Source organism: Nomascus leucogenys, chromosome X (genome assembly GCF_006542625.1).
Source record: "Nomascus leucogenys isolate Asia chromosome X, Asia_NLE_v1, whole genome shotgun sequence".
In the NCBI taxonomy this organism is placed as follows: domain Eukaryota; kingdom Metazoa; phylum Chordata; class Mammalia; order Primates; family Hylobatidae; genus Nomascus; species Nomascus leucogenys.
The window spans coordinates 139516374-139533324 of NC_044406.1; the positions used below are offsets into that span (position 1 = coordinate 139516374).

The 16951-nt window shown below is 55.7% G+C and overlaps 1 protein-coding gene across 4 annotated transcripts; it reads right to left on the reverse strand.

The window, feature by feature from the left end:
• Nucleotides 1-203: 203 nt before the first annotated feature.
• G6PD (glucose-6-phosphate dehydrogenase) lies at nt 204-16937 on the reverse strand. 4 transcript variants are annotated; one of them, XM_030807646.1, is made up of 13 exons: nt 16863-16937; nt 15435-15558; nt 4805-4842; nt 4599-4707; nt 3833-4050; nt 2998-3159; nt 2764-2889; nt 2335-2428; nt 1736-1922; nt 1361-1596; nt 1195-1271; nt 997-1089; nt 204-900 (listed from the first exon to the last, which is right to left on the reverse strand). In XM_030807646.1, exons 2-13 carry the CDS (start codon nt 15552-15554, stop codon nt 810-812), a joined length of 1551 nt encoding a protein of 516 aa, XP_030663506.1. In that variant the 5' UTR covers nt 15555-15558; nt 16863-16937; the 3' UTR covers nt 204-809. The 4 variants fall into 4 exon arrangements, with proteins under 4 accessions (XP_030663506.1, XP_030663505.1, XP_030663504.1 ...); XM_030807645.1 differs by lacking the exon at nt 16863-16937 and adding an exon at nt 16192-16607 and having other exon boundaries at nt 2998-3156; XM_030807644.1 differs by lacking the exon at nt 16863-16937 and adding an exon at nt 16192-16607.
• Between the last annotated feature and the right edge of the window lie 14 nt (nt 16938-16951).

The following is a 16951-nucleotide window of genomic DNA, read 5'->3' on the forward strand; positions in this document are numbered from 1 at the left end:
TCTCACAATGACAATATGCGTGGAGCAGAGGGGGACTCAGGAGGTGTCTCTTAACACCAAACATGGTTATGGCTGGACATGGGGTCAGAACCAGAGGTGAGGAGCCCAAGGTGGGGAGGCCACAGAGGAAGCACCCGGGTGACTTGGGGGAGTGGGACGGGGAAATGGGTCCTCAGGGAAGCAAATGACAAGGGGACAGGAGGGGCTGTTTGCGGATTTAATGGCAGGGGATTGAGGTTGGGAGGGGTCCCAGCTGCTGCTTCTGCTTTTCTTATAGCAGGGAGGCTGCCTATAGGTGGCACAGGGTGGCCATGGAGTGCAGAGTTGGTGGGACGGGGGACATCCAGGGGGCTCGAGATGTTGCTGGTGACGAGGAATGTCAAGTGGCACTGAGGCTGCCGGGCAAGGCCACAGGCAGATTCTCTCACGTTGGTGCTCGCCCCTTTCCTCCCCCTCGTCCCTCCCTCCCACCCTAGGCCCCACTCAGGAGACCCAGTGGCCAAGAAGCTCTGGGACAGACGAATGGACGCCCTCCTCCTTCCTTCTGTTGGGCTGGAGTGAGTGGAGGAGGTGGCTCAGCTCCTGGGCTCAGGCAGGGTCTGGAGGGGCCAGGATGGTCTCGAGTGCTTGGCAGCTGAGGAATGTAGCTGGGCTCGGGTAGTAGCAGCAGCGAGGGGCAGGCCAGGGTGGCCCGAGCCCAGGGCCAGGAATGTGCAGCTGAGGTCAATGGTCCCAGAGTCCTCCCGACTCGGGGTTGGGCGGTGGGAAGGAGGGTGGCCATGGCGGGGGTGGAGGTGGGTGCCCAGGGCTCAGAGCTTGTGGGGGTTCACCCACTTGTAGGTGCCCTCATACTGGAAACCCACTCTCTTCATCAGCTCGTCTGCCTCCGTGGGGCCTCGGCTGGAGAGTGACGGGTGGAGGAGAGGCATGAGGTAGCTCTGCCCTCACCCGGCCCCGCCCGCTGGGCTCTGCCCCCAGCCCCCACCCTTTCCTCACCTGCCATAAATATAGGGGATGGGCTTGGGCTTCTCCAGCTCGATCTGGTGCAGCAGTGGGGTGAAAATACGCCAGGCCTCCCGGAGCTCATCGCTGAGGGGACATGGTGTGGCTTGGGAGGCTGGTGGCACACAGGGAGGGAGGGCAAAGGCCACCCCATAGCCCACAGGTATGCAGGGGCCGGCAGCTGGGCCTCACCTGCGCACGAAGTGCATCTGGCTCCCGCAGAAGACGTCCAGGATGAGGCGCTCATAGGCGTCAGGGAGCTTCACATTCTGTGAGGGAGAGGGTGTCTTGCTGATGCCACTGCCTGCTCCTAACCCTGGCTCCTAACCCTCCACACTGCTCCTTCTCTGTGGGGCACCTTGTATCTGTTGCCGTAGGTCAGGTCCAGCTCCGACTCCTCAGGGTTGAAGAACATGCCCGGCTTCTTGGTCATCATCTTGGTGTATACGGCCTCGTTGGGCTGCACGCGGATCACCAGCTCATTGCGCTTGCACTGCTGGTGGAAGATGTCGCCAGCCACATCATGGAACTGCAGCCTCACCTCGGCCTTGCGCTCGTTCAGGGCCTTGCCGCAGCGCAGGATGAAGGGCACCCCTGTGTGGCGGGAAGGGCAGCCTCAGCACCAGCTCTCTCGGGGTGTGGACCAGTGCGTGGGTGTCTCAGTGGGAGCTCCAGTGCCCGCACACAGGGCATGCCCAGTTCTGCCTTGTTAGGCCTTGAAGGCGCCACCTACCATCCCACCTCTCATTCTCCACATAGAGGACGACGGCTGCAAAAGTGGCGGTGGTGGACCCGTGGGGCACCGTGGGGTCGTCCAGGTACCCTTTGGTGGCCTCGCCCTCTCCATCAGGGTTCCCCACGTACTGGCCCAGGACCACATTGTTGGCCTGCACCTCTGAGATACATTTCAACACCTTGACCTGAGAGAAAGCCAGGGGAGAGAATGGGCCCCTTGGGTGTTGAGTTGGGGTGCAGGGATGACTGTGGCCACAGATGCACAGCCCTCAGGGCAGGAGGAGGCCCCTGCTTGGATCTGCTCACCCTGCCAGAGGCCCAGCTCAGGGCCCCTCCCTGAGGACCCTCCAGGACCACCCTGGTCCATCTTGAGTCTATTCTGATCAACAAGCTGAGGCCCAGAGAGGCCTGGGACATGACAACTTGGGCTTCATGACTGCCAGTCCAGGTCACCTCCAGGAGGCCACGCTGTGCTCAGAGCTGGTGACTTCTCCAGGGTTGAGGACACCTGCTCTGCATGCACACCCCAGCTCAGTGCCTCATCACAGATGGGCCCACGACGGGGCATGGTCCTGGGGACTGGGGTGCACCCCCCACCTTCTCATCACGGACGTCATCCGAGTTGGTGGAGGCGGGCTTCTCCATGGCCACCAGACACAGCATCTGCAGTAGGTGGTTCTGCATCACGTCCCTGGGGACAGAAAAGGCCGGAGCTCGCCTTAGCTCCCCACCGTTCACCTGGTTCAAGGGCGTGGGGGCCCCAAACAAGGCTTCCTAGTGACAAGCTGCAAGACTCACTTCCTGGTCCCCTTGTCTTCCAGGTCCCCTTAAATCAAGGAAGGGCATGGTGATGCTATCACTGAATCACGAAACTGTGGGGTGCTTGACTGTGTAGGGGTCTCAGACACTTAGGTTTTGAACTGCAGGGTGAGGAGGAGCTCCCCCAAGACAGGGAAGGGCAGCCCTGCAGGGTGACTGGCTCTGCCACCCTGTGCCAGTCTCCCAGGAGAGAGGAAGAGCTCTCACCGGATGATCCCAAATTCATCGAAATAGCCCCCGCGACCCTCAGTGCCAAAGGGCTCCTTGAAGGTGAGGATCACGCAGGCGATGTTGTCCCGGTTCCAGATGGGGCCGAAGATCCTGTTGGCAAATCTGCGGGGAGGGGCAAGGTGGAGGAACTCGTCCTCGGGGAGGCAGTGGGCCAGGTGAGGCTCCTGAACACCACCCCACCCCAGTCCCCCCGCCCGGGCTTGGCCCCACCTCAGCACCATGAGGTTCTGCACCATCTCCTTGCCCAGGTAGTGGTCGATGCGGTAGATCTGGTCCTCGCGGAACAGGGAGGAGATGTGGTTCGACAGCCGGTCGGAGCTCTGCAGGTCCCTCCCGAAGGGCTTCTCCACGATGATGCGGTTCCAGCCTCTGCTGGGAGCCCGGAGCTGCGTTACCCCCTTGAACCCCTCTTCGGGGAGTGAGGGTCAGAGCTGCATCATTCAGACGCCCTCCGAGGGGAGTAGGGGCCAGAACCTCCTCGCCCCCATGGCCACCTCCCCTGCCTTGCGTTCCCAGGTGACCCTCTGGCTCAACACCTTCCGGGAAGCCTTCCCACCCTGGGTGCCAGGGTGGCGTTGCTGGCATGCTGCCGGGGGCCCGTTCCCCTCCTGGCTCATGCTGGGTCCCCAGTGGGTCGGAGTGGCCTGAAGGCCTGTAGGGGAGCAGAGGGAGGAGGTGTCCAAGGCATGGCTTCCTCACTGGTTTTGAAAATGAGAAGAGGACCCTTGCTTTACTACCCCTGCATTGAAAACCAGCCAGAGGACAAGAGCCTCTGCCTGGGTTGGGAAACCACCCAGCGCGGGCCATGCTGCATTCGCAGAGCAAGGCTGCCACCCTGCGGCCTGGCCGGGCCTTTGGGGAAGCAGAGCAGAAAGGCGGTGAGTGTTTCGTGGAGCGATGCTGCCACCTTGTGGTCCCGCTGGGGATGGCCCCGGCGCCATGGATGCTGCCCAGATCCCCGGCCCCGGACACGCTCATCAGAGCGGTGGGAGCACTGCCTGGGCCAGCCTGGCAGGCGGGAAGGGAGGGCAACGGCAAGCCTTACATCTGGCTCATGCAGGACTCATGAATGTTCTTGGTGACGGCCTCGTAGACGGTGGGGGGCAAGGCCAGGTAGAAGAGGTGGTTGGCCTGTGACCCCAGGTGGAGGGCATTCATGTGGCTGTTGAGGCGCTGGTAGGAGGCTGCATCATCGTACTGGCCAGCCACATAGGAGTTGCGGGCAAAGAACTCCTCCAGCTTGAGCTTCTCCTCTGGGGTGGCCTGGGAGACACGGACGGACAGACACACAGACAGACGTTGGCCCCTCTCTTGGAGTCCGTGTGTGTTCTGTCCCAGAGGAGTGGAGGGTCTTCCCTGGAGGCCCAGGGAGGATGCCCTCAGAAGTCAGTCCCACACTGGGTTCAGCCCCATCTCAGCAGCTCTGCACATCCAGAGGAAGGGAGGTCAAAGAAGGCAGCACAGACACTGCCCCAGGTGGGGACCCTTGTGCCTTAGGACAGAGGCCAGATTTCAGGATATTTTGACCTGGGAGAAACACACTGGAGAAAGCTCTCTCCAAAATCATGACACTCAACTATGATTGGCAGAGAAAACGCAACAGGGCACAGCAGGATGGGACCCGTGAGTCCTGGTCACAGGGGGCTGGTAATGGGGGTCCTCAAGGAAGTACAAGAGCACGAGGGGCGGGGCAGGAGGGGAGGAGAGCATCCTGGGATGGGATGGGATGGGGGGAGGTCCCTGAAGCTGGCCACGCTGGGGGCTGGTAGAGAGGGCAGAACCAGGCCGGGGGAGGCCCTGACGCCACCCACCTTGAAGAAGGGCTCACTCTGTTTGCGGATGTCAGCCACTGTGAGGCGGGAGCGGGCGTAGCCCACGATGAAGGTGTTTTCGGGCAAAAGGCCATCCCGGAACAGCCACCTGAGGGCAGGGCACAGCCGTAACCAGTGCGGGCAGGGCAGGACCAGGCCTGTCCCTGGCGGGAGGTCACAGGGGCAGTGGGGGGGGACACACTTACCAGATGGTGGGGTAGATCTTTTTCTTGGCCAGGTCACCCTGTAGCAGAGGGAACAGGTGTGTGGTTAGAAGTGGCTGGGGACACGACCTATATACATCATCCTCCACCCTTGGTGATCCGGGCACTACTCAGGATCACTACTGGGCCACAAGCATGTCTGTCTTGCCTGATGTACAGACAGAAGAGCCCCGAGATTCAAGCCTGTGCCAGCCCTCCATCCCTGACCCAGAAGACATAAACGCTGCGCTCCAGAAGAAAACCTGAAAATTCAATTCAGTAGAACCAAGGGACAATAGAAGGACCATGTAGCCAAATGTGTGAGATGTGACCTCAAGTGCTTACATCAGCAAAAAAGAGTGGCTCAAAAATAAGGAGCTAAGCATTTCGCTTAAGAAGTGAGAAAAAGGGCCACGTGCGGTGGCTCCCACCTATAATCCCAGCACTTTGGGAGGCTGAGGGGGGGCAGATCACCTGAAGTCAGGAGTTCAAGACCAGCCAATGTGGGAAAACCCCATCTCTATTAAAAATACAAAAATTAGCCAGGTGTGGTGGCGGGCACCTGTAATTCCAGTTACTCCGGAGGCTGAGGCAGGAGAATCACTTGAATCCGGGAGGCAAAGGTTGCAGTGAGCCGAGATCATGCCACTGCACTCTAGCCTGGGTGACAAGAGTGAGACTCCATCTCCAAAAAAAAAAAAAATGAGAAAAAGGATAGAATTGCAAGCCAAATTACCAGGAAGGAAATAGGAAATAATGACAAGTAAAATTAATAAAATGAAAAGCTAACCCAAAGAAAAGATGAACAAAGCCAGAAGTTGGTGTTTGAAAAAGACGAATAGAAACAAACAACCCTCTGGCATGGCTGCTTTTTTAAAAGGGCATAGGCTGGGCGTGGTGGCTCACTCCTGTAATCCCAGCACTTTGGGAGGCCGAGGCAGGCGGATCAAGAGGTAAGGAGATCGAGACCATCCTGGCTGACATGGTGAAACCCCGTCTCTACCAAAAATACAAAAAATTAGCCAGGCGTGATGGCGGGAGCCTGTAGTCCCAGCTACTCGGGAGGCTGAGGCAGGAGAATGGCGTGAACCCGGGAGGTGGAGCTTGCAGTGAGCAGAGACGGCACCACTGCTCCAGCCTGGGTGACAGAGCAAGACTCCATCTCCAGAAAAAAAAAAAAAAAAAAAGAAAAAAGAAAAATAAATAAATAAAAGGGCATAAATAACTGGAACAATCGGACAAAACCCCAGACAGGAAACAAGAGGGGGTTTTCTGAACTTTATTCCATGTCTGACAACCTAGATGAGATGGACAAATTTCTAGAAAAATCCAACCTACTAAAACAGAGCAATGGAGCTGGGCGTGGTGGCTCACGCCTGTAATACCAGCACTTTGGGAGGCCAAGGCAGATCACCTGAGGTCAGGAGTTCGAGACCAGCCTGGCCAACTGACAAAACCCTGTCTCTACTAAAATACAAAACTTAGCCAAGTGTGGTGGCTAATAATCCCTGTAATAAATAAAGCCTGTAATCCCAGCTACTTGGGAGGCTGAGGCAGGAGAATTGCTTGAAACCCAGAGGTGGAGGTTGCAGTGAGCCGAGATCACACCACCGCACTCCAGCCTAGGCAACAGAGCGAGACTCCATAAAAAAACAAACAGGCTGGGCGCGGTGGCTCACACCTGTAATCCCAGCACTTTAGGAGGCTGAAGCGGGCGGATCATGAGGTCAAGAGATCGAGACCATCCTGGCGAACATGGTGAAACCGCATCTCTAGTAAAAATACAGAAGTTAGCTGGGCATGCCGGCACCTGCCTGTAATCCCAGCTACTCGGGAGGCTGAGGTAGGAGAATCACTTGAACCCGGGAGGTGGAGGTTGCAGTGAGCCAAGATTGCACCATTGCACCCCAGCCTGGGCGACAAGAGTGAAACTCCGTCTCAAAAAACAAAAATCAGAAAAACAACTAAACAGCTGGACGCGGTGGCTCAAGCCTATAATCCCCGCACTTTGGAAGGCTGAAGTGGACGGATTACCTGAGTTTGGGAGTTCAAGACCAGCCTGACCAACATGGAGAAACCCCGTTTCTACTAAAAATACAAAATTGGCTGGGCATGGTGGCCCATGCCTGTAATCCCAGCTACTCAGGAGGCTGAGGCAGGAGAATCGCTTGAACCTGGGAGGCGGAGGTTGCAGCGAGCCAAGATCAAGCCATTGCACTCCAGCCTGGGCTACAAGAACGAAACTCCATCTCAAACAAACAAAAAACAGAGCAATGGACCTGAGAGGGGACAATGGCCACAAATCTTCCTACAGAAACAAACCCCTGGCATAGAGAGTGTTGCCAGTGGGTTCTACCAAAATGCAAGCACAAGAGAATTCCAGCCTGAAGCAAACTCTTCCTGCAGAAGGAAGAAAGGGGAACACTTCCCAAGCCACCTTATGGGGCCTACAGAGCCTTGGTACGGAAACCTGATGAGAAAGGCACATGGGAAAACCCATACACCTCATTCACACACACGCAGATGCAAAAATCCCACACGAAATATCAGCAGGCCGGGCACAGCTCACACACCCCAGCACTTTGGGAGACCAAGGTGGGAGGAAGATTGCTTGAAACCAGGAGGTTTTTTTTTTTTTTTTTTTTTTTTTTTTTAAAGACATGGTCTCACTCTGTCACCTAGGCTGGAGTGCAGTGGCACGATCTCAGTTCACTGCAACCTCTGCCTCCTGGGCTCAAGCAATCCTCCCACCTCAGCCTCTGGAGTAGCTGGGACTACAGGTACATGCCAACACACCCAGCTAATTTTTTTGTATTTTTTGTAGAGACAGGGTTTCCCCACGTTGCCCAGGCTGGTCTTGAACTCTTGGGCTCAAGTGATCTGCCCGCCTCAGCCTCCCAAAGTGTTGGGATTACAGGCGTGAGCCACGGTGACCCACTGACCATGTCTCTTTAAAAAAAGAAAGAAAACATCAGCAAACCAAATCCTGCAATGTTAAAAACAGTAACACATCAGAACCAAGTTGGGTTTATTCTGTAAATAAAAAGTTGGTTTGATATTAACACAGAAAAAAAATCAATCATTGAAATTCACCATATTAAGAGATTAAAGAAAAAAACTCGCCGGGCGCGGTGGCTCAAGCCTGTAATCCCAGCACTTTGGGAGGCCGAGACGGGCGGATCACGAGGTCAGGAGATCGAGACCATCCTGGCTAACACGGTGAAACCCCGTCTCTACTAAAAATACAAAAAATTAGCCGGGCGTGTTGGCGGGCGTCTGTAGTCCCAGCTACTCGGGAGGCTGAGGCAGGAGAATGGCGTGAACCCCGGGAGGCGGAGCTTGCAGTGAGCGGAGATCGCGCCACTGCATTCCAGCCTGGGGGACAGAGCAAGACTCCGTCTCAAAAAAAAAAAAAAAAAAAAAAAAAAAAAAAAAAAAAGAAAAAAACTCTAAGAACTCTCTGCCTACTGCTATGTTTTGATTTTTTAAATCTAGCAATCTTGCTCAACCCAACAGATGTAGATAAGGTGTTTCAGAAATTACCTATTCATGATAAAACTCTTATCAGAGGAGGAATAGAAGGGAACTTCATTAACTTGATTAAGGGCATCTATAAAACACCATTCTGGCTGGGCATGGTGGCTCAAGCCTGTAATCCCAGCACTTTGGGAGGCCGAGGCGGGGGATCGCTTGAGGTCAGGAGTTTGAGACCAGCCTGACCAACATGGTGAAACCCCATTTCTACTAAAAATACAAAACTTATCTGGGTGTGGTGGTGTACGCCTGTAATCCCAGCTATTCAGGAGGCTGAGGCAGGAGAATCGCTTGAACCAGGAGGCAGAGACTGGAGTGAGCCGAGATTGTATCACTGTAGCCTGAGCAACAAAGCTAGACTTCGTCTCAAAAAAAAAACAAAAACCAAAAACCAAAAAAACCCCCAAACCATCATCCTTACAAATACTGCAAATATCACACTTACAGGAAATGTTGAAATATTAATAATTCCTTTAAGCAATCAGGAACAAGAAAAGTGCAGTAAGGCAAGAAAATGAAAACGGCTAAAGTTGAGCTGTGAGGTGCTGCAGGTGCTCCCCGACAGTCTGCAAGCCTCTGATCAAGTGAAACACACACCTATCACGTGACACAAGAGAAATGAAAGCGCAAGTCCACACAAAGACCTGCACACGAATGGTCACAGCAGCCTTAGTTCATAGCGGCCCCAAACTGGAAACAAGTCAAACACTTGAATTAACATGTGACCCGGCAAACTGTGCATTCATACAACGGATACTACTCAGCAACACTGGGAAATCTCAGCATCAGAGATGCAACCCATTGTGACAGAAATCAGATCAGCGGTTGCCTGGAGCAGGGGCAGACTGGCTGGGAATGGGTACCCAGGAACTTTCTGGGGAGATGACAATGGCCTTTATTGTGATGAGGGTGTAGAGCCAATTGTACAGTTAAGATTTGCGAATCAACAAAAGGCAGCGAGTAAACCAACAATGGAGCGGAGGGTGGGGAGTGGGTCAGAAATGACCCTTTGGGGGCCAGTGACTGTGAGGGCCCCAGGTGAGGGGGCTTCCTGGGTGCAGAGCATATTCTGTTTCTTGATCTAGGAGCAGTTTCTGTGGCTGTGCTCAGTTTGTGAAAAGTCATCAACAAGCTAGACCTGCACCATCAGTGTTCTTCATGACATATACTTCTTTTCTTTTCTTTTTTTTCTTTTTATTTTTTTAAGACAGGGTCTCACTCTGTCCGCCAGGCTGGAGTGCAGTGGCGTGATCTTGGCTCACTGAAATCTCCACCTCCCGGGTTCAAGCCATTCTCCTGCCTCGGCCTCCTGAGTAGCTGGGACTCCAAGCACCTGCCACCACGCCCTGCTAATTTTTGTATTTTTCCTAGAGATGGGGTTTCGCCATGTTGGCCAGGCTGGCCTCAAACTCCTGACCTTGTGATCCACCTGCCGTGGCCTCCCAAAGTGTTGGGATTACAGGCGTGAGCCACCGTGCCTGGCCCATGACATATATTTCAATAAAACATGGTAAAAACTAATAGTCTGGGCGTGGTGGCTCACGCCTGTAATCCCAGCACTTTGGGAGGCTGAGGGGGGCGGATCACCTGAGGTCAGGAGTTTGAGACCAGCCTAGCAAACATGGTGGAACCCCGTCTGTACTAAAAATACAGGCCAGGCACAGTGGCTCATGCCTGTAATCCCAGCACTTTGGGAGGCTGAGGCAGGTGTATCACGAGGTCAGGAGATTGAGACCATCCTGGCCAACATGGTGAGACCCCGTTTCTACTAAAATACAAAAAATTAGCCAGATGTGGTGGCGGGTGCCTGTAGTCCCAGCTACTCGGGAGGCTGAGGCAGGGGAATTGCTTGACCCCTGCAGGTGGAGATTGCGGTGAGCCAAGATCGCACCACTGCACTCTAGCCTGGTGAAAGAGTAAGACTCCATCTCAAAAAAAAAACCAAAAAACAAAAATTAGCCGGGTGTGGTGGCAGGCACCTGGAATCCCAGCTACTCAGGAGGCTGAGGCAGGAGAATCGCTTGAATCCGGGAGACGGAGGTTGCAGTGAGCCAAGATCGTGCCACCAAATTCCAGCCTGGGTGACAGCAAGACTCCATCTCATGAAAAAAAAAACAACAAAAACAAAAACACATGCTCTTCGAAGTGATCAGGCACTGCAACCATGGATGGGTCCATTTCTACAAACCATTACAGAATGGGGGCCATGCCACCAGGACAAATGCCCCCACCCAGAGCTAGGCAGTTAGGAAGCCACCAGAGGGCTTCCAGGAGGGAAATCGCTATGGTGTGGGTGCCTTGTGTGCTTGCGCTCTTCAGGGGCCCTGCTCCACTTCTGACGTTCCTCAGGTGAGCTCAGTGCCAGGACTGCAGCCACACGGACCTCTCACTGCTGCATCCTTCAAAGTTCTTCAGACAACCCCTCACCCTGGGGTAGGAGCTCCTCCACTCAGCTCCTCACAGCACCCTGCCATCAGTGGGGCTGGGGAGGGGAACATTGCCCATGTCACATCAACTCACGGCTGGCCCCACACACAGAAAGGGCCAGCTTGCTGGGAACTAACTGGACCCTGAAATAAACGGAAGAACCACAGCCTGCAAATACCTCTAAGCCTCACTCAAAGCAGGTCATGTTTGCTCATGACCAAATTCCGGAAAACTGGGAGGCATCGGGACAGACTCCAGAAAGGTACTGGTAGCAGGGGACTGGTCTGCTGAGTCACAGCAGCCCCACACTCCAGGCCGTTTGTTCCTGCTGCTCCCTTTGGGATTAACTAGAGATTGAACCGGCTCACCTTGTTTCAGCTCAGCCCCTGTAACCTGGGCTCCAAGTCACCTGAGAGGCGAGGTGAGGTAAGACGGAGGACAGTGGGGGTGGGGTAAGGCAGGCCGCTCTCTCCCATGGTGACAGGGAGCTACGCTAAGCTGAGCTGAGCCGAGCCGGACTGAGCTGCTCTCCTCAGGACTCAGGGGTAGCCCTGCCCTCCCAGCTGGCTGCGACCCTCTAGTGGGACTTTCTGGAGGAACAAACATGGGAAGACATCGGGAAACCTGACAGCTTGGTCAAGAGTCTACTCGCGCCATGTGGGTGGGGGCAATTCAAGGGGTCCTTAGTGAAAAGCAGTTGGGAGCTTCTCATCTTCCCCACGCCCTCCTCTTTCCTGAGGTCCACAGCAGGGGTCACTGGGGTCAAGGACCTGCCCAGACTCCCTGGGTGGAGCCCTGGGCCTTGGCAGGGGCCCAGCTGGTTCCTGGACACTGCGGCCAGAGAACCTGGGGGCTGCTGAGTTAGTTCAGCTGAAAAACCAACAAAAGGGCCTCCCTGCTATACCCGGGGGCTCATGAGTCACCGGGGCTTTGGGGGAGTGCCAACATCATCATGACACAGCAAGAATCTTATCAGACCAATGGGGAAGTCAGGCCAGAAATGTTCCGAGGAAAGGGGGGACGGGGGCCACTGGGTCATCCCTCGCACAGGCCCATCATTGGGATGCATCCTGAATGCCCATCAAGCCCATGGCTCTTGTGATCCAGGTGGGGAAAAGAAGGCCAGAGCTTTCTGGAAGGGGGCAGTAAGTACCTTGGCTCCCTTTCTGGTAGGGGTGGGAGTCCTGAGAAGGCGGGAAGTGGCCCACTTGGTAACTCTGAGGTGCCATCAGGGTCCCCAGGAAGGAAGCTGGGTGTGTGGGCAAGTGTGAGGTAAGCTGGCCAGGGAGGAGGAAGGGACAGAGGAAGGCCACGTGGGTCCAGCCTGCCCCAGGGTATCCCACTTGCCCAGGCTGTGGGTCTGCCAGCCACTTGCCTGCTTTCAGTTTCTAGGTCATGCTGAGCTTGTTCCCAACTCGGGGCTCTGGGCATTTGCTCTTCCTTCTGTGTTGGTGCTCTCCAGGCCCTCCTTGTGGGATCTATGTGCTCTGGGGGGCTGGGGACACAGGGCCCATGTGTATCTTCTGAAACACATGTCAGCCTGAGCTCTTGCTGGTCTGCTTACTTGCCGTGGTTCCCTGGCAACAATAGCACATAGGTCCCATGAGGAGGGCAAGGACTGGCTGCTGTGGCCCAGAAGTACCCAATCGCTGTCTGCTCAATGAATGGAGAATGGGCGGCTTTCCTGGAACAGCAGATTCTAGGATCGTGTGCCCTCAAGTGCCACCCTGCCTACCTCCCGCACCGAGTGAGGCATCAGGCGCGGAAGGAGCCTGGCAGCCGGAGCTGTTCCAGGTGCTGCCTGAGCACGCCACCTCCCACCTCCCCCTCCAGCAGGAAGAGGAAGAAACAAACCACAAGGCTCTTCAGAGAGAGGACCCCTCGTCCCCTACCCACAGTGCTGGAGCTGGCACTTCCTATTTCTGCTTTGAAAGTCTCACGTTGTCACTCTCAGAACAGAGGAGAGCAAAGGGGAACCCTACTGATTTCAACAAAACAAAGTTGCCCAACCCCAAGCTGGCCACAGGCGAAGGCAATGAAATGACACAATCAGCTTGGAAAAGCCTAAGGACCCTGGGCCCTCGTTTCAAAAGCTGTCATTTGCTACACGAAATGCTGAGGTTCAAGAAAAGGAAAACACTTGCTCCAAGTCACACAACGAGCTTGGATGCTCTCAATGAGGTGTCTAATAAGAGCTGAAGGCCAGGAGTCATAAGCCATCATTGTGGCCTGGGTTGCTCTGTTGCAGTGTCCTTGTGACAGCATGCGGTGGCGATGGAGAAAGCAACCTCAGTTACCTTCTCCTCCAGTCTGCTTCTTGGACTAAGGGCTTAACGGTCAGAGTCCTAGCTGTTAAGGTTTGTGGCCGATGCAGGTACGGCTCTTTTTACTTTTTTGAGATGAAGTCTCACTCACTCTGTCGCCCAGGATGGAGTGCAGTGGTGCCATCTCGGCTCACTGCAACCTCCACCTCCTGGGTTCAAGCGACTTTCCTGCCTCAGCCTCCCAAGTAGCTGGGATTACAGATGGGTGCCACCACACCTAGCTAATTTTTGTTATTTTTCTTTTTTTCTTTTTTTTTTGAGATGGAGTCTCACTCTGTCACCCAGTCTGGAATGCAGTGTTGCGATCTCTGCTCACTGCAAGCTCCACCTCCTGAGTTCACGCCTTTCTCCTGCCTCAGCCACCTGAGTAGCTGGACTACAGGCGCCCACCACCAGGCCTGGTTAATTTTTTGTATATTTAGTAGAGACGGGGTTTCACCATGTTGGCCAGGCTGGTCTCAATCTCCTGACCTCGTGATCCACCCGCTTCAGCCTCCCAAAGTGCTGGGATTACAGGCGTGAGCCACTGCGCCCGGCCTTTTTGTTTTGAGACAGAGTCTCGCTGTCGCCAGGCTGGAGTGCAGTGGCGTGATCTCAGCTCATTACAACCTCTGACTCCCTGATTCAAGCGATTCTACTGCCTCAGCCTACTGAGTAGCTGGGACTACAGGCACGCACCACCACGCCCAGCTAATTTTTGTATTTTTAGTAGAGACGGGGTTTCACCATGTTGGCCAGGATGGTCTGGATCTCTTGACCTTGTGATCCACCCGCCTTGGCCCCCCAAAGTGCTGGGATTACAGACGTGAGCCACCGCGCCCAGCCAATTTTTGTATTTTAAGTAGAGACTGGGTTTCGCCATGTTGGCCAGGCTGGTCTCAAACTCCTGACCTCAGGTGATCCACCTGCCTCGGCCTCCCGAAGTGCTGGGATTACAGGCGTGAGCTACCGCGCCCGGCCAGGTATGGCTCTTCTGAGGGGACCAGGCTGGGGCTGAGGCCAAGCCCAATCTACTGTGGGCTCCACCTGGTACCTCTCCTGGGTCTCAGGCTTATGGGGAGTCAGAGGACAACGGCCCCTCCTTACTCTGCCACTGGCAGAGCCCTTCTCCCTCGGCTGCCTCCTCATTCCTTTTTGGCTCTCCTTTTCTAAGTTCTGATCAGAAGTACAAAGGTGTCAAGGAGTAGGTTTGGCAAAGTGACAGCATGTTGTTCTATGTGATGTGGCAGAGCTAACTAATTTTGATAGAGCTCCTGCTCAAGGTTACAAGGTAAGTTAATGGCAAAGATGGTCATATAGTAGTGAGCAGAGAGATTCTTGAGTGCATCCAGGGTTAAAAGTGAAAACTGAGACCACATGTAATTTGAGATGAAGCCCTTGTTCCACCAGCCCCTGCGCAGTCTCACTGCCCCATGGGACACAGGGGAGGGTGCTCTAGTCTGGGGCGATGGCTGTCCTAGGACCACCCCTCCCTCTCCTCCCATGGAAATCCTCATGCTATACTATTCTTTGGTCTTTCCTATGAGTGCAAAATGGCGGTTCTACAAGCTGGACAATTGGGTGAGGCAGAGCTCCTTGGTAGGCTTTTGAAATTGAGGCAAAGAGACAGTGTTCAAAGAAAAGCTAAGCGTTTGTATCGACGGAACTTGAAGTGTTAGTGAAGAGGCAGAGATCAGGCCTCAGATCCTGCCTTTGGAACTCATTTGTTAAGGCATGAACAGGTTTGAAAAAACCACAGAACGAATAGCATTCCCTGTTTTCCCCAAGAAGTCCATCTAGAAAATTTCCCCATCTAGACAGTCCCTAAAGAGCCTGCAACTCCAGGACTAAGGGCTACATTCAGCGGCTAGGCACAGGGTTCAGGAATGTCCTGCGGCTGGGCATGGTGGCTCATGCCTGTCAACCCAGCACTTTGGGAGGCCGAGGCAGGCAGATCACTTGAGATCAGGAGTTTGAGACCAGCCTGGCCAACATGGTGAAACCCCGTCTCTACTAACAATACAAAAATTAGCCGGGTGTGGTGGTGCATGCCTGTAATCTCAGCTACTTGGGGGGCTGAGGCAGGAGAATCGCTTGAACCCAGGAGGCCGAGGTTGCAGTGAGCCAAGATCGCGCCACTGCACCCCATCCTGGGCGACCAGAGCAAAACTCCGTCTCCAAAAAAAAAAAAAAAGAAATGTGCATATACACATCAGGTAGAGCCGGGATGATCCTGGCACACTAGCAGGAGTGGGAGGAGGAGCTCAACTTAGCAGAGCCTGTGTGGCCCTGCAACAATTAGTTGGAAAAGCTGAGGCATGGAGCAGGCACTTCCTGGCTTTTAAGATTGGGGCCTGGGAGAGACTCACCGATGCACCCATGATGATGAATATGTGTGTATCCGACTGATGGAAAGCATCGCCCTGGAACAGCTCTTCCCGCAGGATCCCGCACACCTGGGTCCGGCTCAGGGCCACCTGCTCTGCCATGACGCTGTCTGGTGGAAGAAAGGCTCGTTAACAAGGCAGAAGAACAGGAGAGCATTGAGAAGTTAGCCCCTTTCTTGAGAGTTCCTCTGGGGTCTCACACGGGGATGACACCTGATTACCCAAATCACTCCTTGTGAACGGCTGGGCGTTGGGGAGTGGTTGATGGGTTAGAAACTGCTGGCTCTGGGCTCCAGCCACTCTCTCCTAGGCAGCCTTCATTCAGGGTGTACATTACAAAATTACCCAAAGCATTGGTGGATTCCGGCTAGAGCATCAATTCTGGACAACCGAGTAAAATCCTTGTGGGGCATGGAACTGCGTGCCCAGGACCATCTTATTCCCGACTGTAGTGGGAACTCCACAATGACCTGGAGCATGGGAGATGGTGCAGATGCTGGAGTTCAGCTCCAGCCCTCCCCTTGCCAGGCTGGGTGACCCCGGTCGGCAAGTCCCCTTCGCTCTCGGGGTCTCAGGGGCTCAAGAGAGGAGGTGCGGGGTATAAAGGGATTGGTTAACACCCTCTCGATTCTGCTCGGTTCTCAAGCACAACAAAACAGCGTGTATTTTACCGCCGCGCGGCGCGGGGGGGGGGGGCAGTACGCTCCTCTGCCTGCGCGGCGCCCGCCTGCCCGGTTACCTGCGCTTCGTCGTCGTCGCCCTCCGCGCTCGCAGCCCCGAAGTGTACGGCCGTTTCCGGGGGCTGAGCCCCGCCGGCCCATTTAATCGGCCGGGGCGGGGGCGGGCGCCTGGGCTGAGCTGACCCGCCTCAAGCGAGGCGTGCGGGGCGGGGCCTCGGCCCCCACCCCTCGTGCGGGCGTGGCGTGGCGAGTGCAGGTGCGCGCGCATCCCAGGCCAGCCCCCGCCTCTCGGGCACCTGCGCTGGAGGCCGGCCCGCCGGCTGCCTGCCATACCCGCCGCCGCTGCTCCGCATCCCCAATTCCGGCGGGCACGGGTACAGCTCCGCGTAGTGCTCCCGCATCCCCATCGCCAGCCCGGCCCCGCCCCTACTGTCTGGTTTCCCCGCCTGCCCCGGCGGCCTCGCGGAGGGCTCCACTTCCGCCGGCAGCGTGGCCACGCCTCCTCTGGGCTGTCCCTCGGCTCCTGGGCGGGGCCTTCTGCCGCGCCGCTCCGCCGGGAACCCTCGCCCGTTCGCGGGTCAAGCCGGCCCTATTGGGCAGTCTCTTCTTGACTCCTCCCCCGGAGAGGGCGGGGCGGCCGAGCGCCCGGAGGCTAGACGCTGCCGTCCGAGAGACGAGGGGGCGTGTAGGCCGTGACGCCCTGCAAAATGGCCGGCGTGCTTATCATTACCGAGCTTCCACGGGCCTGCAGAGCCTGGCGGGCTCAGACTTCTCTCCGGAGCGGCATGCGGCCCTACCGCGGCCTCGCACTTCTCGCCG

What these genes read in the sequence shown, in the direction of transcription:
- G6PD (XM_030807644.1), bottom strand. Translation starts at nt 16,463, where the DNA reads ATGGCAGGCAGCCGGCGGGCCGGCCTCCAGCGCAGGTGCCCGAGAGGC. An exon ending in TCATCATCATGGGTGCATCG is followed by an intron (nt 4,843 to 15,434) that starts GTGAGTCTCTCC and finishes CCTCTGCTACAG; the next exon opens with GGTGACCTGGCCAAGAAAAA. An exon ending in GATGAATTTGGGATCATCCG is followed by an intron (nt 2,429 to 2,763) that starts GTGAGAGCTCTT and finishes TTCTGTCCCCAG; the next exon opens with GGACGTGATGCAGAACCACC.